General features: G+C 53.3%; 1 protein-coding gene across 3 annotated transcripts in view; it reads right to left on the bottom strand.

The window, feature by feature from the left end:
* ERG (ETS transcription factor ERG) overlaps window positions 1-22660 on the bottom strand; it is a 145197-nt gene that overhangs the window by 69483 nt on the left and 53054 nt on the right. The window contains exon 1 of one of the 3 annotated variants that reach the window (XM_037524941.1): window positions 21766-21897. The exons of 1 other annotated variant lie outside the window; for it this stretch is intronic. In XM_037524941.1, the coding sequence (XP_037380838.1) occupies window positions 21766-21783 (18 nt within the window). In that variant the 5' untranslated portion in view covers window positions 21784-21897. Of the gene's footprint in view, window positions 1-21765; window positions 21898-22660 lie in introns of those variants that run through there. One more of the 3 variants, XM_037524942.2, reaches the window with a different exon arrangement.

Here is a 22660-nt window from a genome sequence, read left to right as displayed (position 1 = left end):
GGCAGGACACACTTCCTGACAAGGTCTCAGGCTCTGCAGGGGTCCCCAAAAGGGGCTGAAGGGGTGAACTCTGACAGAGGCAGCCCCATCGTGCTCTGCCCATCCTGGTGGCGGGGCAGACCCCATGGAATCCCAGGTCTGGGCGCCTCTTACGAGAACCCAGAATAGCAAAACCAAATTCGTGGTGCCCCCACCCAGCCCCTCCGAATAAGCTGAGAGCAGAGCCGGGGCCAGCGTCCTGTCTGGGACGTGGCGTTCACTCTGCCTCCAGTCGAGGCCCTTTCCCAGGAGCATCCAGGCAGACACCACGTGTGGGCTGCAGCCTCACAGGAGCCGACCCGGCTTTGGAGGAGCAGGAGGAGGGGTCGGCAGCATACAAGCAGAGCCTGGAAGTCCCCACACACAGAGGCCCCTGGGGGCAGGGGAAGGGCGCAGAGGGCCCTGGTCTGAGTCGCCATGGCCCCGCCGCCACGCTGGGCTGCTTGGCGTCTGTTGCACGGAGGGAAAGCTGGAGGTCTTTCTGCAGGCGCAGCATGGCCATGTGTGTGCCCCCAAGTGGCGGCGGAGCCAGTGGAGGGAGGCTGACCCAGAGGAAGAGCTGCCAGCTCTCCTGGGCCCAGGTGTCCAGCAGCCCTTCCACTGGACAGGCCAGTGGCAGCCACGTCCTGGGACACGGGGCGCAAAGGTGCAGGGACACTGGCTGACACGCTGCTCGGGAGAAGTGTGAGAAGTGCAGGATCTGCCCCCCAACCTGTGTGGGTGGTGGAAGACTATGGGTGCCTGGCGGTGGGTGCCGTGTGGCACCACCACCTGCGGGGGTTGGGGAGTCTTGGAGCTTCTTAGGGAGAAGGCTGAGGTCCTGATCTCTGACCCTAACTGCAGCCACTTCAGGGGGCTGGCTCTGAACCCTGAGGTCCGACACCTCCAGAAGCTGTACTTTCTCCTCTGTGCCCCGTGGGCTGCTATGGCGGAGGAAAGAACTAGAATCACCTCCGAAGGTAAGTTCATGACTCACTCTCACGAGCCACTGAGCACAGCCTGCACTGAGGCCAGCCCCCCAGCAATTCCCTCAGCTCCATCCCCACCACTCCACTCGCTTGCTCCGTGCTGACGTCACCCCTGTTCTCGCAGGCGCAGGCCAAGGAAATCGCGTCTCTAGTAAATGCTTCATCGCTCTTGCTCAGCTGCTCCCCATTCTCTGGGACATGCAGCCCGTTATATAATATTAGCAACATCTTCCACTTCATTCTCCGTATCAACCTGCTCCCCCTTTGAAAGAACACTTTCAATAGGAAAACATTATTTTAGCTGGCGGAGAGTGGGGGAAGTAGCAATGATCCAAACTTAATCCTGTCTTGACTGATGGGAACTTGGCTCAAATTTGGGCATGTCGAAAACGAAGAAGCATTTACAAATGTCTAGGAAGAAACAGCCTTCACCTTGTGGCCGTGAGAAAACAGCCGAGATGGGCAGTGGCGGGGGGTGGGTGGGGGACAAAGTTAGGGTTACTGTTATTTCGTGCAATGCATTTGTATTTAAATGTATAAATATCATGTCAACCTCCACTTAAATACTACCTATGGAAGCAGGTATATTAATATACTTTCAAGTACATAACACAGACTAACATATTTTAGATTTTAATACATAGGTACATATATGGTAACACACGTGTACATACGCGCATGGAATAAATGTGCATGTCATATATAAAAGGTAGTAAGCCGGAAAAATGAGCCAAATGGCTTTTTTTTCATAGATGCCTGAGTGTGAGCTAAAGAATGGCTACAAGTTTACTCAGGAGGAAATCTGTCTTTAAGGAGTATTTCCTTCCCAGAAGCAGCCGTGAGATGGGGAGGGGCCACTCGGTGGGGGAGGGTGAGTCATCAATGGGGGAACGTAGAAGGCCAGACCTTTGTTGGTCCTGGAATCCAAGGAGGACATGGTCCAGCTGGAGAGGGGAGCTTCCTGCTCTCCCCACACCCCTCACCAGGGAGGCCCTGCTCCGAGCTCCTTAGAAGGACACTCCCAGTCGCTCGGCAAGCAGAGGGTGATTAGCAAGCAGTGAGCAGCGCCTGTAGAGGGGGGCCCCCGTGCAGTCTCACCTTTGCAGGTGGTGACACAGAGTCCACCCACTCTTTTTGGCCTCATTGGCTTCTTTTCATCTCAGGCGATCTGGAAGGTGGCAGAGCCCGGACGGAACCCTGGGGGTGCCCAGAGATCCAGAAGAGACACTGCACCAAGCACCCACACTTCCCTCAGGTCTCTCGTCTCCAACTCAGCTTTCCCCCCAAGTGCTGCTGGTGGATTTGAACATCTCCACACACTGGGAAAGCCAAGTGCCCAATGACAGATGAGCAGATACAGAAGATGTGCTACATATACACAATGGAATACTACTTGGCTACAAAAAAGACGACAGCTTGCCATTTGCAACAACATGGCTCAAACTGGAGGGGAGGGCGATAAGGGAAGTCACTCAGAATATAAGACAAACACCAGATTTCACTCCTATGCAGAACATGGAACAACGCAGCAAAGGCACAGACAAAACTAAACCAAAACCAGCCCTTGCTATCTGATTGCAGAATGGAAGCTGCCAGAGGGGTGGGTGGGGGGTTGGAGTGAAGCAGGGCGGGAGTGACTGGGGCTTTGAAGGCTGGTGTGGTGACAGGTACCTGCAGAGGTGTGATCCCCAAATCACATACAGTGTGGAAACCACTGTTACGTCAATAGAAAATACAACCCAAAAAAACCCTCTAATTTCATGACGCCACATGATGGTTTGCGGGATAAGACATTCGATCCGCCAAGGTCACAGAAAATAGTCAGGCTCCTGCCTGTGTGGACGGGGTGATGATTCATCCCTCGTTTTCCAAGTGAAGAAAGAGGGTAAAATGAAGGACAAGCCTTGGCTTGCTCCACTTTCTTTTTTGAAGAAAACACCCTGACGAGAGTCTCTAACCCACAGACACGCCTCCAGGCCTGCAGCAGCGGCTCTTTCTCTCCTCAGGGGCTGGGTGATCGAGGGGCACTGAGACATCCATCCCCACAGGAGGGCGTCGTCCGGGAGCGTGACCTTCCTCACGGTGACAGCCAGGCGGACAGCAAGGCCACACGAGCCGGCTTCCAGGAGAAGCTCCAGCCTCCCACCGACCTTTGAAAGCAGAGCTACTGCCGTGCCCTTTAAAGTGCGCTTGGAGCACGTGGCCGCAAGACCAAAGCCCCAGCTCCCCACAGGTGTAACCCAAAGCACCGGTGCCAAAGGCCAGAGGCCGAAATGGCCGCGGGGCACTCGAGACTACTGGGAACCAGTCACATCCATGGCCTGGAGCACTGCAGAGGCCCCGAGGAAGAAGGGGAGGGAGCTAAGTAGGGCTTGCTCTGCCTTTCTCTCTGGCCTCCTGAAAAGGGCGCTTCCCGCTCTGGCGCTCACGGCCAAGGCATCGCCAGCCTTTCCACACGAGGAGAGAGAGACCTGGAGCATGGTGCCCCGGCCCACCTGAGGCAGGCGGGTCCCTCCTGAGGACGAGATGCTGTTCTTACCACTCACTCTGTGAACTTCACTCCAAGAGGCTGGGGTGTCCACCACCTGTGTAGGGCACCTCCAGCTCCCAAGACTGCCACCGTCCTCCCACCCCCAGACCTTTCCCTGCCTTGGGGCCTTTGCCCTGGCTCTGTCCTCACACTCCCTTCAAGCCTCTGTCTGGCGCCTTCCCCCATCAGCGTGTGTATTTTCTGATGAGCTGAAGGCGATTGAAGACTGGGGGGGTCAAAGGGCCTGAGGGCCTGTCCCCCGGGCTATTAAAAACACTCAGGGCCAGCTCAGGACTCGGCAGAGGTGGAGACTGGACCAGGCGTTGGCTAAAGAACCAGAAGGTGCGAGGATGAGAGGGAGCCCCGGACAAGATGTGCGGTCTGACCGTAAAGGGACTGGAGAGGGGCCAGGGAGGGACAGCGACGACGGCTCCCCATCTTGGGTGGGTGTGGTCTGGGGGAACAGCCCCCCTCAATTAGGGCCACAGTGTGATAGGCCGCGGGGGAGCCAGGCCGCCCGACAGCCTCGGCTGACCTGGGTCCACGCGCCAACACATGCTCTCGCTTGTCCTGTTGCTGCTCACTCCGGACCAGGCCCTTCGTCACCATTTCACTGTGCTCTGTCAGCCAGGCTGTCCCCATCCCCACTGGGGAGAACCTGTCCCCCTCCCCCACCCCCCGCTCCCCCGGGCCCAACAGCGCCCCCCAGCCAAGAGGGCACCGGCAGATGTGCAGCGAGCAGACTGTGACTCCACGGCCGCACCCAGGGGCGCCACCAACCGCCCCGCTCTCGGAAGAGTTGCTTGAGATGCACCAAAGACATGAAGCTACTTGTTATCAAACAAGGAAAATCTGCTGCTCTTTTCAGGCCAACGCGAAATCCCTGAAATCACACAGAAGCCCGAGACATTCTCGGGAAGCAAATGACAGGTGCTGCTGCCGTGAAAGCCGGCACGCATGCGGCGGACAGCCCCGCACCCTCGGGTCGGGGCTCAGAACCAAGAGCTGACCACAGAGCAATTTTTCAATCTTTAGAAGCGAACCAAGTTCTCCATGCGGCCAGCACCAGGACAACAGGCCTGCCCGGGGGCGGGGAGAAGCGGGGGCTGCCCTGCCCTGGAGGCTCTTTGTGGGAGCGTGGGTTAGGGATCTAGTGGTCCCCCGTTTCTAAGCCTCCTTAACGCCCCTGAAATGTGTTCTCCTAAAGATGTTCCCGGAGATAGGAGCCCCTGGCACTGTTTCCCGCATACCAGGCTCGAATCCCAGGCAATCCACCCTTCTCTTAACGGCTGATGACAGCCCCAATGGCCGGGCAAAAATCAGTTGAAGGAAAGGGAAGTCTTGTCGGAAATGAGATTAATCTTGTAACGAGTGTTCAGGCCTGATAACCCATCTGGGCACACAACTGCTTAAACTGGAGAGCAATTAACCTTCACCCGACAAGCTCTGTCCAACCGTTATAAACATTAAAGAGACAGAATCCTTCCCCCCTCCTTGTAGACTAAACAACCAGATTTGCACTCCACGTAAACGGCTTCTTTCTGCAGATGTGCACGGATGACGAAGTCCAGGGGAAGAAGGTGGGTGCTGGCTGTGGAGAACTCAGCGCCTTGGCCTCGGTGACAGAGAGTCTTGGTTATTAACATGAAAACTCCCTGGGGCGTTTTTAAATGCAGCCACTGCCTTGAGGGGTGTGGAACAGAGATGCTTCCTTGCAGGGAGACAGTCTGCTACGAGGATCTGAACCTGAGCTGGGGGCCTCCCTGGTGGCACAATGGGTTAAGATGCCACTTGTGAAGCTATATGCAGCCCCTGCAGCACAAGTTTGATCCCCGGCCAGGGAGCAACCCACATGGCACAGCAGACCTCTCCTGACTCCCCGCTGCTCCCCTCAACAGTGGATTTCAGACAATCCACCTGTTCTACTCCCCGCTCTGGCTCTGGTGAATCCTCTCATGCCCCCACACCTCTGGCCTGTACCCCAGTTCTTGTATGCATAAATAAATAAATCTTTAAAATAAATAAATCTTTAAAATAAATAAATAAACCCAAGCTGGACTCTATCTTTCCCTTTACTTTTCTCTAACAGTAAGACACCTGCAGCGAGCGAGCTCCTTGCTCACACTCACCCCCTGATCTCCGCCACAGCAGGCATTTGCATGCGTGATGCAATTTGTGGTCACAACAGGGAGATTTTGTTTTTATCTCTGAGGAGTTACCCACTTTCACGGCGAGCAAACCTGTGACTTGCCTGTATCAGCACACGCTGTCACCCACGGAGCTAGCCCAGTCAGCCCGTGTGGACCGCGGGTGGTTAGGGGATCCACCGGGAATCCCACAGTAAAAATAACCTCCAACATGGAGGAGAAATCTCGGAGGGCATCGGGCTTGCATGAGCAACAGCTTTCCTGAGCATTTGTTTACACAGCGTCATGGGTCTGTTTTTGTCCCCGAGAGCCATGAGCGACCGAGGACGCGGCCCCTCTCCCAGGAAAGGCGTTCAGCCCAGCTGGCCCGTGAGAAGCCCGCACGGGGCTGCTTGTCCACAGGACAGGCCTGTCGTGTGGCTGTCGCTCAGGTTTGAGAAACGAACAGGCAACCCTCGCTTGCACGTCCTAAGTAAACACATCTCCCTGCGGTTTGGGGCCCATCTGCATGCGCCCACAGCTCACCCGCAGTCCTCCCTGGCGTTTGACCTCATCTCTGCTTTGAGCCCAAGCTCTCCCGCTTCGGCATGTAAGCCCCGACGTGCCGGCCCTCAGGGGTGCGTGTCATCACTGAGTCTCTCGTCACTGGGGCTTGGGACTGACCCCACGAACAGGATCAAGGATGATGCCATGTAGGGAGGCATCGCCCGGCCTCAGAGCGCCCTGGGTGGGCGCTCGTGCTTTCAGAGTTTCCATCGATGTGCTTCATAGCACTGTTCCCGCCGTCGGCAGGCAAGCAGGTCCGTGCCCTCTAGAGCAGGCACGAGAGGAAGCAGGGACTGACCACTCCACCTGCCACTCGGGCACGGGGGCCTTGGCAGTCACGTTAGAGGCAAGTGGGGAAGGCCAGGGTCATGCTGGGGGCCGCTGGGGTCTGCGCCTATCTGTGGCGAGGTAGTGATGGCCTCCAGGCACTTGAGCTGGCCAGCTTTTCATCCCAGAGTGACCATCGTGGGCGCCTGACATGGACAAGGGCACCCAGACCACAAGGGGAGACCATGATGCTTCACTTACGTTTGCACGTCTTTCCACAGAAAATCTTAGAGAACCGTCACTGTCAGTGCTAAAATGAGGTTCATCTGTGCCCTGGGGTTCGTCCATCTCACAAAACACAACACAAGATGTTGAGGGAAAACGCGTGTTTCTCAATCCCAACCCTTCCTGCGTGCACCCCCGGGGGTATCAGAGACACAACAGCAAACTGAAGCCACAGTGCCTGGTCACCCCACAATCACACACTGATGAGCTCAGTGCAGGCTCAAGGCTCGAGTGCAGAAAGTCCTCTTGTTTTTACCACCATGTGGGCAGCGCGTCCACCCACGAGGCGGGGGCAGACAGCAGCGGGGACCGGCCGCCTGAGCAGCACGTCCCTACGTGCCTCGGGCGGCTGTGTCGCTGCCTCGCCTGGCTGCACTTCTCAACACTCACCAAGAACTATGAGATAAGGGAAACCGCAACATCAAACTCAGTATCTTGTGAAACTGAAACACTGCCGAGTAAACCTCACAGTGATTTTTATTTTGATCACTGTCGGGATTGAACGATCTCATGGTGCAGACTCCTGCAAGGCAGCGAGTTCTCTTTTCTCAGTGAGCCTGTGTGTACACGCTCCAAATGCCACCTGCCCACACGTGACGGGCGCACAAGCACGGGCCCAGGAACCCCAGCTCGGGACCTCAGCGGCCGGCATCACTGCTCTTCTCAGGGGCGAGCAACCCACAGAAGAGACTGGCCGTGTCACCCTCCTACCTGCCACAAGCTGACGAGTGCCCCTCCCATACCCGCCTGTACCTTAAGATGTGACCTTATCTAGATGAGGGGCCTTGCAGCCGTAATTAAGAAATTGAGATAAGATCATACTAGATCAAAGTAGACCCTTCATCCAACTAAAGCATCCTTTTGAGAGGCCAAAATGACAACCACAGAAGGCGACTTCATGAAGGCAGAGGCAGAGCCTGGAGTGACTTTCCTACCAGCTGGGGGGCTCACACTTGCCAGCCACGGAAGCCGGGAGAGAGGCAGGAGCGGGCACTCCCTGCGAGCCCCCGGAGGGGCGAGCCAGCCCCACCCTGACCTGGGCTCCTAGGCTCCTAACCTAGGGGAGAACACACGTCTGTGCTCTCAGACCACCCAGCTGCAGTCATTGGCTACAAAGCCCTAGGAAACTGATCCACACCTGTGGATGCTGTTTCTAAGCAAGAAATTGCCAAGTTAGGGCATTGGAGGTCCACTATTTGCTTATAGAGTTAGTACAGCTTCCAAAAATGCCCCGGAGCCTGCCAAGAATTAGGTAACTTCCTGGTTTCAGAGATCAGATTGCCTGAATTTTTCAGATTAATAGTAATTTTGCAAAACCTTTCATGTCAGCTCCTTTATCTGACCATTCCCTGATTTTCCTGTGAAGGAAAATATGGCTCTTGTGTCACTGGGGGGAAAAGTCTAGCTGACATTTGAATGAAAGTTGTGTGTGTGTGGTGGGGGAGGGTCTAGACAGACACCTTTCATGTCTCAAAGACTGATTTGTTTAAAAATAATGTTAGAAGCTAAAACAAAAAATAACCAATGGAAATCAAAATCTAATTTCTGTCTATGTCTTCCAACCAACATCTGTGGGCAAATGAGGCTAATTCTGATTGCTTCCTTATACTTGGTCCTCAGTAAAATCCTAGCTTCCCTAGGAGGACCTTGGCGTCATACAAGAAACAGTGAAGCCAGGCTGATCCAAAGACTCCATAAACGGAGCGAGCTGGGCTCCAAGGTGACCACTTGAGTTTCTCCCAACTTTTGACTCCTTTTCTTCTGCTCCTTCAAAACTAGATCATAGTTCCTGCTCAGAGAGGGCACAGCCCGGCTTCCCATCACGCAACAGCCAAGGACGCGCTTCAGCGGGAAAAGCGCCCGCACACACCTCTACCCCTAAGTTTCCGGGCAGGCATTCCTGGGGCAGCATTACCCGCGCTGGGAGCTGGGCTACGCCCCAGGAAGCAAGAGTGCGTCAACGTCTTAAATTTTTAGGTTGAAAAAGCAGTTTATGTATTAAAAAAAAAAAAAAACTACCAAGGAAACAGAATACTTCAGGTTTTATGACATCGCATTTGCTTTGACTTACATGTGCTGCTTTGGGCCGGGAGGCTTGCTAAGTCCACTAATATGTTTGCTAGACTTAAAATCCTGGTAGGGAACTCAGCTCCGTTACCTGGTTTAGACACACTGGCTGTCACTGCTATTAAAGTCAACCGTTTTAAACAGGATCATCTTGCCATTGAATACAAAGAATTTAGCTATTTGTGAAAATGCCCTATGAGGTCCCAGGGGCTGGCCTGACCTGCCATGACGATGGAGGCCTCCGTGGAGCCAGCACATCGGACACCAACGTGTGTTTGCAAGAGATTAAATCTCAGCCTCACTGACATTTCAGAGGTGTAAGCGGGAAGAAAAGAAACCAGCACTGCTCAGCATAGCCCTCTCTGTTCAACTCTGCTACTCTGTGCCCAGAAAGACTTGCCACACAGTAGACAGTGACAGTGGAACACGGGGATGACCCTGCACAGACACTGGGTATATGAACGCCGGTCACTGCTGCCTCCGGGGAAGCCAAAGCAGACGGGGTTTGTCTCTTGCAGACCCAGGTTCTAGAGCAAAGTGCAGACCCTGAGTCGCCGGGAAACTGCATTTCTGCTCTGAGTCCTCAAGCAGAAAGCATCCCCGCCCGGGGCCCAGCAGAAACAGCTTGTACTCATGGGACACCTGCTCACACATAGTTATAGTCTAGGTACCCCGCAATCCCCCCACCTTCCCAAATACAGGTGAGTTTGTCAGGACACCTGCTTGGGGGGCGGTCTAGCAGCGTCATTCGGAAGCGATACAGGAGCAAGACGGGGCTCAGACACCATCCTAACTCAGCCTCTGATCAAGAGGCGCAGCTGCTCACACCTCCGAGGATGGTGACATGATGCGTGTGGCCAGAGTGAATTAAGTGAATTAATTCTCTATGGCGTGACCAGGTTCCACCTCACTAGGGAAGGCACTCGTGTCTTCCCATCAGGCTGGCATCGCTCATCCATCGAACGCTCCCTGAATAGTCAGTGCAGGTGGAAGATCACACAGGAGCTGCTGCCTACCTTGGGGCACCAGGCACTGAGCATCATCCATGGTGCTAGAAACTGGGGCCACTGGGCACCGACCGACCGTGTGAGCGTCTCCTCCTGCAGGGGGCACCACAGCCACCGGCTGTCACTCCCCGCTGCGGGGATGCATGCGTCCATTCATTCATTCACCAGCTAGGCTAGGGAGGAAACAGCCCACACCTCGCAGTCCACTGCCTTGGTTCTTCTTCGAATCCTCAAAACAATGGTTTTCTGGGATCGTGAAAATGCAGCTGAGTTCAGCTACTGGTGACATGTCACTTGACCCACCAAGTGGACCCCTAATGGTGACACCATCATGTTTTCTCCACCATCCTCACACGAGAACACGAGAAAGGAGCAGATAAGCTACAGGGAACACTTTCATCTCTTTCGAGGAAGCTATAAATCCCCAGAGGGCACTGGAGGGGTCTTTTCAAAGACAAACACTGAAAACCAACCAACCAAGATGGATTACTTTAGAGAAAGCAACTGAGCTACACGAGTAAGTTAAACAATAAGAATGAGACAAGGGGCCTCCCTGGTGGCGCAGGGGTTAAGTCTCAGCGCTGTCGAGCTATCGCCAGCCACTGCGGCTTGGGTCCCATCCCCGGCCAGGGAGCTGACCCACATGGCGCAGCAGACTTCTCAAGTCTCCCCGCTGCTCCCCTCAGCAGTGTATTTCAGTCAGTCCGCGTGTTCTGCTCCCCACTCTGTCTCTGGTGAGTCCTCTCACCCCCCGCACCTCTGGCCTACACCCCAGTTCTTATATGCATAAATATTTTTTTTAAATGAGAGGACAAGGAGCCCCAGCGCACTCACACAGCAGACATCCGTGTAAACCAGTCACGGTGCTGGTGAGGGCAACCGCCGGGAGCACGCAGCCGTCCCCGCACCAGCCCCTGCTCGAAGACCAGGAAACTGAGGCCCAGAGAAGTGAGTCCTCTCACCAGGGTGGGGGGCATCAGGACTGTCTCCTCCATTCTCTGAAATCACATACAGTACTGCAAACTGGCATCACCTCTACTTTTAAAAAAGGGCAAAAGGGGGTGCCCTGCCGCCCTCTGACCTACTGCCTGACCCTGCTGCAGATCTGGGTGCTTGGGAGGGAGCCGAGGCCCCCGGCTCCTCTCCCAGCGTTAGAGCAGCCCTGACTCCCCTTCCTTACTCTCCTGGGAAGAACGGAAGCAAGCAGGAAAAGACTTTGGGAGCAAGTTTAATTTATGAAAACGTACCATACGCCTAAAAGAGCATGCCTGTGTGTGGCGGGACAAGACCAAAGATCGAGAAGCGCCTAAGCCCCTAACAGACCCTGCTGGGCAAGCTCAAGTTATCTCCATCTCCTTTCTTGGCTTGGACGCCTGAAGTCCGAGGAGAGTTGTTTCGGGAACAGGGGCGAGAGCAAAGCTGCCGTGACGCGGGGCGTGCAGCCCTGGTCAAGGACACCGGCCTGCATTCGCGACACAAAACCAGCTGCCACCTCAGGCAGGTGGGGCAATTTCAGCAAGGCTGCCCACGGGGGTGCCATCGACCAGGCATCAACGATGAGTCTGGGGATACGGACCTGCACCAGCACCCCACAACATGACCGGGGAGCCCTGGAGTCAACACAGACGCAGGAGGCCAGAGAAGCCCCCTGAGACAGCGTCGGCAGGACGGCCGCTGGGGGCGCGGCGGGCCACAGACGCCCACTGGAAAGCAAAGAAGCTGCAGAGACGCGGGGGCAGAAGGCGGCCTGCATTCAAGAGGATCCTGTGATTTTACAGCATCTCCTGAGAGGAGCAAAAGGAGTCTCAAAATTACCATAACTTACCACCACCACCGTTTCCTAACATACAACGGTCCTACGCCGCCGCTGTGCACCTCGCCCGCTCGGAGACGTGTGTCAACCACATCTCAATACAGCTGGGAGGAGGAGAGAAGGGAAAACCCATCTTTGGGAAGTTTCATGTCAATTCAGCCCAACCATGTAACTGAGTGACCGTGAGGGTGGAAGCTCCCCTGTGTATTCACGGGCTGACACCCCACGACCCAGCTGCCCGCGCCACATCTGGCAGCTTCTTGGGGCCAGTTATGCTTCTGCCTCCCCACCTGGCGTCCTCAACACCTCTGGGTACACCTGGAGAAGGGCTCTGCTGGGGCTGTCCTCCTCTCCAGGACACAGCGCAGCCCCCCGGCTTGGAGGGTTTCACTCACCAGGGGCCTGCAAGGGCGGGGGGCTGCAGGTTTCCACGCTGAGAGTGTGCAGACGTCACTCTGGCATTCAGCCAGTGCTCGAGCTGAGTGGCTTTTAGGTGCTATTTATTTTGTTTAGTTTATTGTTCAGTGTTACTGTTTGTTGACTTGATATATTTTTTCCCCTACAAAGGGGCCAGTCGTGAGGACACATCCTGTGGATGGGTAATTGATGAAGCTCTATTGTTCCATGTTTGTGTGCCGTGGTTTTATTTGCTTTGATTCAAAGGGCCTAAACAATGCATCCATTGGAATTTAACAGCCAGTGCAAAATGCGCACAGGGAACAAGCTGTGAGCTGAGATCGCTGGGACAGCGTGATCACAGCTGGAGGAGAAAAATCTACCATGACCCTTCCTCTAATTAACCATGCGGGGGTGGGGGCAGGAGCCACCTTCAGCTGGGTCTCAATGGGGCTTATTTTCCACTAAATACAAAAGCAGGCTCCAGCGTTGTTCTCCGTGGCCCAAATGGGCACAGGCCGCTCACAGGTCTAGACCCAGCTCCCCGAAAACCATCACTGCAAGACCAGGAACCAGAGCCAGGGACGAAAGCCACTACTTCAGAAACGTTCTGTCTGCTCCCACCTGGAGACGGAGGAGCCTGCCAGGAAACCTGTGGCCAGGAGAGGAGAGATGGGGGTGGGGTGGGGGGTCAGTGGGGGGGAGGTGGAGGTGGTGGCTCTCCCAGGGGAAGCTGGGCCGGGAGTCCTTCCTGGCCGGGGCGCTGGCCCGGCTGCTCTCTGAGCAGGAAGTGAGCGCAGGAAGTATCTGTCTACAGGCCCTTTATCCTCAAGGTAACTGCTGCTGCAGCATTTCACTGTTTACCAAAGCAGTAAACATGTGATCTAAAAAAAGATGTTTTCCATCTCCAAAGCACAAGGCTTAAAAAACATACACGTGCGTCCATTTCATAGCCCTCATATCAAGACCACTGAAGAGAGAGGGAGGGGGTCCACGGGCAGCTTCTGGGTCCACCAGCAAGTGTCCTCTCTCAGGGACACCCGAGGAGCAGAGAGGCGGCTTTCTTCACTGGGCTGCTACTCTGGCAACATCAATTCTATTTCACTTTTTTTCAGATGAGCCCAGGCTTAGCAGGGGTCACAGCCTTCGGCTTAGCAGGTCACACCAACAAGAGCCCTGTGAGCTCAGGCAGGTGGATCGGCTTTCTTATTCCCAAAGCCACCTGCCTTTGACCTTGCGTGGTAATCTTTTGTATGTAAATATAAACCTGCTTCTAGTCCCAGGTGCTCCGGCAAGTTGAGGTTAAATATGGAACTCAAGACCAGACATGCGGAGCTCACACCCGCAGGACTGCTCAATCTTATCTTTATTTCTGGGACCTTTATTCCAGATTGAAGCCCAGATTTCTTGGGACGAGAGAAAGGACTGTATCTGTGAGCAGCATCGGGGGAATGAAGCCCCCCAAGAGCCCCTTAGCATCCGGTCGCCCAGAGAGGCCTACCTCTTCGGCAGTTACCCCGTCACAGAGGTTTCAAAGCCGCCCACTGGGGTGCTAGTGACTGCAAAGAGGGAGAAAGTGGAGGGCAGGGCACAAGAGAGCAGCAGAGGCCTGTCCTGGGGCCAACCCCACAGCCGCGCTCGTGGCTTCCCAGCAGGGAGGACCTCGATCCTCAGCCATTTCACTTCATAATCAAGGGGGGGCCAACAAAGGAACACTGACTACTAGAAAAGAATTTCAATTCACTGTTGTACAAATGGAAAAAAGGGGAACCAAAGCTTTTACGGGTTTCCTGAGTTTCACCCCAGGAGGAGAAGGTGTTGGACGTGCATGAACAGTCAAGTGAGCTGCATGGACAGAGGCCTCCGTGCCGGGCCCTCATCGTGCCGCGGGCCTGGGGCTGTGGGGAGCCCTCCCTCCCGCACAGGCAGAGCCCAGATCTTGGGCGGGGGCAGCCTGGACGCCCCCAGGAGGACTCGGGCCAGGAGAGGTGACGCCAGCTCGGAAGCCCCCAGTCACACGGCCAGGCTCCTGCGGCGCCCATGCCCCTCGCCAGCTTCTGGGTTTGCACCCCTTTCCTCGTGGGCAAGACTAACCCTCTCCCCAGGGAAGCCATTTTAAGGACGCTGTCAGGGAAAGAGGGTACCCAGGCCTCCGGCCACCAGGTGAGCCCCGGCCTCGCCGGCCTGACCACGCTCACTGCACCTGGACCAGGGAGGCCTTCGCAACATGAAGGCCTCACTTAAAGGAAAAAAAACCTGGGGCAACATCTTGGGAAATCTCCCTCAAGTTGAGACACCAACTAGTGGTGTTGACAAATTCCAAAGGATCGTTTCAACAGCTTCCCCTTCCCCAAAGGTGAGCACCTCGCCCGCGCTCACGACTGGCCGACAACGTGAATGGATGGTCCTGGGGGACCAGGATGATTGGGGCGGCGGGGGGGGCCTCTACAGCACTGACCCTGTCAATAAGCACCTGAAAAAAAAAATCATCGTGTGGGCCAGTCACTTCCTAACAGGGACAGATTTAGGTCGCTGAGGCGGGAGGGTTCACGGCAGCCGCGTGGGATCGGGGAGAGCGGGGTGTTCGCGTGACAAGTCACGAACGTCCTTTATCACATCCTCCAGAATTCCAACACAGGCGCTTGAAGCAACCACCCCGATGGTAGTGTTATGACTGGATGACGATGTGATACTTTAAAAATAAACGACTGTGCTTGGCCGCCATGACCTTTCCAGCGTCACAGCGCTGGTCTGTGCCCCGCAGCACGTCAGCTCTGCAGAGCACGCAGCTCAGCAGCCGGCGGGGCTCTCAGAAAGCTCCACCTTCTCCACCGACGCCAAGATGAGGGCAAGGAAGCTGGTCCCGGGTGAGGGCATTGAAACCAGCGGCTGACTCGGCATCTGGAATCAAGGCCCCTTGGAAGTGGCCCAAGATGGGGGAATCCGTGTCACTGAGCAAACAGCAGAACTGGATGCTGGAGTCTTGGCCCCGGCGCCTGCAGCCCTCCATCCTGAGTAGCCACCCCTGGCCACGGTAACTGGTGTCTCCGGGGCTCTCCCACATGCGGGCGGTACCCTAAATTAGCCAGTTACAACCACCTCTATTACCCAGTTATACAATCTGTCACCATATCACTTACTGCATCACTTTCTCTGCCCAGAAATGTATCGCTTGGGGCTAGGGAAGTAGTAACAAAGAAAGAAGACAAGCTTTGAAGAGGAACAAACGGACTTGGGTGACTAGGGACTTCTCAGCCTCTCGAATCCTCCCTCCTTATCTGTACAGAAAGCAACAGTGCACGTCTCAAATAGTCAGGGGTGTTTTGTAAATAAAGGTCCGTCTCGCAAAAAAATATTTAATGAAATACTCCTCTTCTAGAAAGTGTACATAATTAAGAAATGATTCAGACTTCCAGGACATTCTCTGAGAGCACTGCAGTCCTACCTGTGTGAATTTCATGGAGAAAACACCCACAAATGGTGGTGGGTCCCTATCCTCCTTGGCAGGCAGCAAGTAGTTATGAGGAACAAGTTAATTCGATGATGAATGCAAGACACAACAGCTGCTTTGAAGAAATCATTTCCCTATGCGCTTTTAAACAGCAATTTAATTCTGCTGGATTCGCTGTTATGCGTCTAGAACTACTTCTCAACAACCGGGACTTCCATTTGAAATCTATAATAATGATCCTATTATCGTGATACCTTTGTTCTTTCTTTCTGACTTCAAAGAATTTTAATTAATTTTTTTCAATAAACATGAATGGGACCCCGATACCCAGGCAGTTGCTGCAGAGGACCCGAGGGGATGAAGACTGCCCCTGCACCGGGGCTGTGGGGCACGACGGCGGCGCAAAGCATCCCGAGCGTGCTCACGGACACGGCGGGAGAGCCCGGGGAAAGGTGCCGGTGACAGAAGAACGTGGACAGAACGGGGAACCCCCTCACACTTTCTCAGACGGGACTCCCCTCAGCCAAGCTCAACGGAGAAAAGACGTGGGAGAAAGTCTCGTGAGCAGGGAACGGAACATGAATAAACAGATCCTGAGGCCACGGTGGCCACCCATGGAACTAGGTTCACAAACATGCAATGAAATACCGTGATGAAGGACGTGTAGTAAAAGCCGAGACGCCACGGGGCTGTCGGGACGGCCGGGACTCAAGAGCAAAACACGCAGACCTTTGTAGCGCAGGGAGCAGCCTCTCCGGGCTGACGCGGGCACGACCCAGCTCTCCGGAGAGTCAGCTGGCCATGTTTTTGGAAATTGGCAAACGCTTAAATTTGGCAGAACTAAAAAAAAAAAATGGAATGGCCCCGCCATTCCTTTCCTAAGCACCAATACTAATAAAGTGAATTTTTAAGGAAATTATATAGAAGGTTCACTGCCGCGTGACGTGGAGAACAGGGCACGGTATTATCTCCCACACGGGACACCGATGGTGTAAATTATACTTATTTTAGAGGGAATGGAATTAAGCAGAAAAATACTCTTATGGAAATATCTTAGCACCATGGGGCAAAGGCTGACCTGTGATGTCAGCTGGCCAAGCAGGCCGCCGGTGGGGAGAAAGAGGACCACGGACACTCAGCAGGTGGGTGCACGACATGCTGATATTTTCCCCCGTTGAGATCAGGGGCCACTGATATCTATGGATTATGTTTTCTATAATGACAGGGCCTAGCACTATGATTTGTGCAGAACAAGATGCATTTTTCAACATCGAGGAGGAAACAGACCCATGCGGGCATCTCCCAGGATGTCCGCTCCTGCCCTCGCCAGGTCCAAGGGGCGTCATCCTTCAGCCCCCAGCAAACAGCCGCCCTCCTGGCCTCTGACCAGTCTGGCCTCGAGGGCGCCCCGGGCGCTCAGCCTGCACCCCTGACCTGGCGAGCCCTGCCCTGGCGAGCCCTGCCCTGCGTGTGTTGCTGTGGGGGAGGCTACAGAAGTGACCCTGGTCATTCCTGTCTCCCTGGAAACACTGGAGCAGAGGCTGGCAACTCCAGGGTAACAGAAACCTAGAGAGTATCCCGGCAGGGCCCCGGGACCATGCCATTGACCGGAAAAGGCGAAATGACCTAGCTGGTCCAAGGGCATCTGGCATGTACGAGCGCCCACTAGAGGCTGGGCAGACCTGCTTCCCACGAGACAGCAGCCAGCATAGCCCCATCTCACAGGTGAGCCGACTGAGGCGAGTCAGGGGAGGTCCCAGGCCCACCGCCGTAGAACCAGCAGGGATGCAAGAGCCAAGGAATAGAAGAAAAGCAGCCTCAGGGGTGAGCGGATGGCGCCCAGAGCTGAGGACGGCCATCCTCTGTCCGGTCGGCACAGAGCAAGGCTGGCCGGGGTGGCGGGAGCTGCCCGACCCTGGGAAAGTCTGGAGAGTGTGTCAGACAGCCACGACAGAAGATCAGCACCTCGGAGCAAACCCCCGGGCCGGCTTTCCCATGACCTCTCGCGTGGTGATTTTCTTCGGCATCAGCTGTTAAATCAATGCATCTGCCAAGTTGTCAGATGCCAAGGGGGAGTCTGCTGCCTGGGGCTCCTCAGCCACAGAGGGACTCTCCCGCTGACCTTCCCAGCGCAGAATAATGTTTCCTGCTGTATCGGCAATAGCTGTTCTAGTTATTTATTTTTTAATTAAAAAAACATTCTTATTGCATTTTTAAAAACCAAGGCAACAGTGGTTTACATGATTTAGAGGTACAAGTTCACACCCCTCAGTTGTATGTTATCGCACCCCACCCACTACCACGGCACCCATGATCCCCCACAGTCCACTGCGCCCCTCCCCACATTGCTCCCCACTCCCTGCCCTCCCTCTGAGAGCCTCACTTCTGCAGTCAGATTTCTAAGATTTTTTTTGGCTTAGTTTTGTCTGTTCCTTTGTTTTGTTTTTCTCTATTGCACACATGAGTGAAATCATCCGGTATTTGTCTTTCTGCCTCTGACTTAGTTCGCTCATTAGCACAATCCCCGTTAACAAGCATATGTATTGTGCCTTTGTGGGTATTTGTAAAGAAAGTTATCTTTTTTTAAAAAAATGAAATAATCGTTTTAAAGAAAGAATAGGTAATTAAGAAACAGTTCGGAGTTCCAGAACATTCTCTGAGAGCACTGCAGTCCCACACGGGCGTACTTAATGGGAGAAATATCTGCAAATTCCATCAGTCCCAACTCTCCTTTCCAGGGTCACTGAGTCAGGGTGCTGTGGGTGTAAGAGCACACACACACACACACACACACACAGACAGCAGGGGCCAGGCGCTGTGCCTCCCAGTGACCCACCAATGCCAGCAGCCAGTCTTGCTGAGATAATGGGCTGTTGTGTCATGCGTAGGTGGCCCTGAATATTGGGGGTCTGCCGCTCCGTGACATGGCAGGAGAGCCCAATCGACATCTTCATCTCACCTCCTCGCCACTGTTCCCAAGGCCCCAGAGTCACAAAGCAAAACAAGTCATGTTCCCCTCAAGCCTGTGGACTGAAGGCCCATCCGCTACTGGAGCCCTAGAGCTCCTAAGCTCAGGCATCACACCCATCAGAATCCTACAAGGACATGCACTTTCTTCATAGAACCCTTAGTTTTTTAATGTCTCCTTCACGCAGGCAAACAGAGAACGCGTGCGCCTGCTCTGGGCAAGGCAGGAGACAGACACGGCTTGGAAATTAACACTTCACGCCTCAATTATCATCAAACCCTCCAACCTCTGTTAAATCCAAGAAAGCAACTTCTTTAAGCAACTAATGAAAATCACAACTGTGTGCCCTCATCAAGCCTCGTGAGCAGCTGCCCTGCTGAGGGGCTCTCCACTTGGCTGCTGTTTGCGGTCGGCTCGCTCCTGGTCCTCCAAGGTCAGCTCTCTGTGTAAAGGAAAATTTCCACGTTCCCAGTTTAAAGACTCAAGATCTGTGAACGCTGAGATAATGGGTGGTAACTGGGTTCACGACCACCCAGGGAGTCCAAAGATGGAAAGGTCTTTCCATAGAATTGGCTTCCCCGTAATTCTATGCACCGCATGTCAAGCGTCTGAAAGTGTTATTCTGGGATTGCAGGCTTCGTTCGGCCTCCCCAGCGGCCCATGGCACTCAGAAGGATCAGGTAAGTCTTTGAGGGGCTGGATTGAAAGTCCTGACTGCCTGCAGCACGATCAAGTTCAAGTTCGATGGCTCAGGACAGACCTCTTTCAATCCCCAGCAAACAGGGGCTGTGCCGGAGGGAGGAGGGAGGGGTGTCGAGCACCCCTCGGTGTGGTCAGACGGCACAGAGGCAGGTGGAGGCCCCAGCCCAGCCGAGGATCCCACAGGAGGAATCACCATGAAACCTCAGTGCCTTATCACACAAGCCTGCCAGAGGTCTTCATCTGATTTTAGAATCCACAGACACTTAGAGATACACAGGCATTCCCCTATAACCTCTGAAAATTCCCTTACTTCTTCAACTGAAGCATTTGGTTCCCAGTTCCAAATTACCAAGGGAAAATAACGGTGAGATCCGCAAAGACGGGAGAAGAACATTTAGCTGTTCCCAGTGCCTGGCCGGGCTTACAAATATTGATGAAAAAAGCTCACTCAGATGTAGAGCACTACTTCACAGATCCGGTGCATCTGATCCTTAATCGACAAATTGACTCCGTTATTTAAACAACAAAAAGCAGAGTGTGTTTGAGACTGGAAATCGTGTGGATGAGAGACTGTTTCCTAAATCCACCCGACAGCCGTAATTTTCCCTATGCTAATTTGAGCTTTGCACTAACATAATTAAAACGACTCAGCAGACTCAAGGTCCCCTTTCCCCACTCTATAAACAAGTCCATAAACTCATCTCATTACGCAGGAAGTCTAACAGAAACAAGTCTTAAAGGAAGTTACCTATAAAGCGGGGCTATTTTATTTTAACAGAGGGTTAAAAAAAAATCACTTGAAGCCATTTTAAAAGTTCACTTGAGATATACACAGCCTACATCTAAAGCAGGGCTATAAAGTGGTATAAGTGAAGCAAGGTGCAGACAAGTATGAAAACTATTTCTCAAAATCTACTCTGAAGTACAAAACGTTCAAGCTTCAAAAATATCTTCAATTGTACATTTTAAAGTAAACAGTGTAACAATTTGCATGTTTTGCAAACCATACCCCATATTCAAAAGGAGGTTCTGTTATTTCAATGTCCTGAAAGCCAATGATGTTTTAAACGCGCACACACATCACACACACAACTGCATTTAAGCTACTCAAGATCTACTAAGAGCATATGATTTAATTGCTATGAAATATGGACCCGGTTAAGGGGGAAAATAAGAACAAAAAAGGGTAACACTTTTGGATTATAAAATCAAGCAATTTCTGTTTGTACAGTTAAAATGGAAGCCCCTCAAGCCCCAGTACTAAAATCTTTTTCCATGATAGCTGTATTTCATCAGATTCCAGTCCCCGAAGACAAAGAAAGAAAAAGCTCTATGAGGTGAAAGTCTTTGATAAATAAACTTTTTATACAGACTGAGCATACCTTGAGAAATAAAATATACCTTGGGAAATCAAAACTGAACAGAACTGCCGAAACAGTATATACGGGGGTGGGAATCGAATCCTCTCATACAAACATCTCAAATTACAAAAATACCCAATTAAGCAGGATTTTTGAAATTGCCTTGGCTTGATTCTAGGCAAACTTCTAGATCCGTGAGCTTTCAAACGAACTAAAAACCCTTAAAAGCACAACCAAAGACGTCTCCCCGCTACGCACCCAAAACTAAAGACAGGCAACCCACAGAGCAGGATTTTTCCTTTCAGGATCTGTTTTTGCTGCTGTTTCTCTCATTCACAAATGTCGCCCGGACAGGAGGCCTTGAAAACATCTCATCGACCCCCTTCAGTCTCCAAGCCGATGACTTGCATTAACCATCAAATCGGCTTCGTTTCCACGAAAGGCCACATTTAGGGCTCCGCCTGGAAGGATCTCCCCCATGTTCCTCCCTACCTGTTATCTTCTAGAAACATTGGCAAATAAAGACGCGTCAGGCCACACACCACCAGCCCTGGCTCCCCCAGACCCACAAAGCAAGCACCGCGGGGAAGAAAATCTACTCGCAGCCCAGAGAAGTAGGTGTTTTATTAAAAGTCAGTACATAACCGAACAGCGAGTTACCGCCCTTTGAGTTAGGAGATCGCTCACTCTCATCCCGAGGGTCCCGAAAATCAAGTCAAGCTCGCGTGTCCCATACCCGACGGCCACTGGCGGCATCTCTACGTTCCCACTGGGACAAGCCGGTGCCCCCGATGCCAGGGGGTGAATCCAGAGCATCCCAAATGCAGCCCCTCCGCGCCCATCTCTGCCTGCGACCCTACCCTCCAGCCTCTCACGTCTGTCGCCTCCCAGCAGACACGCATCCAGGCACCGTTCGGGAGAGTCAAAGAAAACCAAAATTCAGAAGCGCTCGGCAAAGCCTTTGCAAAAGTCATCCACAGCCCTCAACTGTGAATTTAGAAACCCCAATTTTTTTCTGAGTTTGAAGTTTTTAAGCCTTGCGGATGGTTGGAGTAGGAAAAAGGAAATTTACTAGGCAGTGCAAAGGAAATCTTGTTGTCCTCTATTGTGGCAGTGGGGGTGTTACCCAACACCGACTTATCTGCCTTGATAAAGGAAACCAAAGAAAACAGTAACAGGCACAAGATTTGGTCAAACGAAAAGGAGCCCCCTCCTTACCTTAATAGTGCTGGCCATAACGCGATCAAGTTTATTGATCGTTAATAAATGTTAATAATAATTATTGCTTCTCTCTGACCAGAAAGGAGTTTTGATGAGGTTGTTTAGAGCGGATGAGATTGTGCTAAGTCTGGGAAATGAAGTCAGCCAATGGCAGGAAGAGGTTCCTATTGGTCCCGACCGCCCAGCCCGAAGAAACAGGATATTTGGAAGTGGAGAGATAAGAGACCCTGAAAACAATGTTGTTTTTCTTAATGATAGGCAGCCAGGAGGGTTTTTTTTTTTTTAATTTTTGAAAAAAAAGCATCCAGTGCCTGGGATAGGCCTGCACAGCAGGTGTGAGCCAGTGTGCGCGTGTGACACGCCGAGCCAGGCCAGGATGCAGATGTGGGTGGACTCCGCGTGGCTGCGCCTCCCTGGGGGCCGGGCCTGGCGGGTGGCGGGTGCCAGGCCCTCGGCACCCACCCCCCGCACCTGCCTCATGCCTCTCCCCCGCTCCTTTCTTCCAGAAGGAAACTCTGCAGGTGGAGCTTGCCTCACCTTCACAGATGACGGCGTTTAAGAATAGGCACTGGCTTTTTATAACACCTTCCTTTATTCAACATCGCAAGGGAATGTTCCAGAACAGTTTTGTCCTCTCCTCCAAACATGCAGAATTTCCACTGGCTCCACAATGAACAAGTTGAAAATGCAAAGACTCTGGAATTAAGCAACGCAGAAAAATAAATCTGTTGAAATATCCTTGAAACTCGAAATAACTAACATGACTACACAGGGCTGCAGTGTCCGCGCCCGCGGCCCCTCTGATGAAAGTCGGCCCTGCAGACAATAGCGGCCTGGGCCTCGCAGAAGCCCAGAGTCCAAGCTGCAGGTTCATGGCCACACGCCTGTTTTC

This window comes from Talpa occidentalis, unplaced genomic scaffold, assembly GCF_014898055.3.
Source record: "Talpa occidentalis isolate TD23 unplaced genomic scaffold, MPIMG_talOcc4v2.1 talOcc4.4, whole genome shotgun sequence".
Lineage (NCBI taxonomy): Eukaryota > Metazoa > Chordata > Mammalia > Eulipotyphla > Talpidae > Talpa > Talpa occidentalis.
This window is presented reverse-complemented; position numbering and strand designations above follow the sequence as displayed.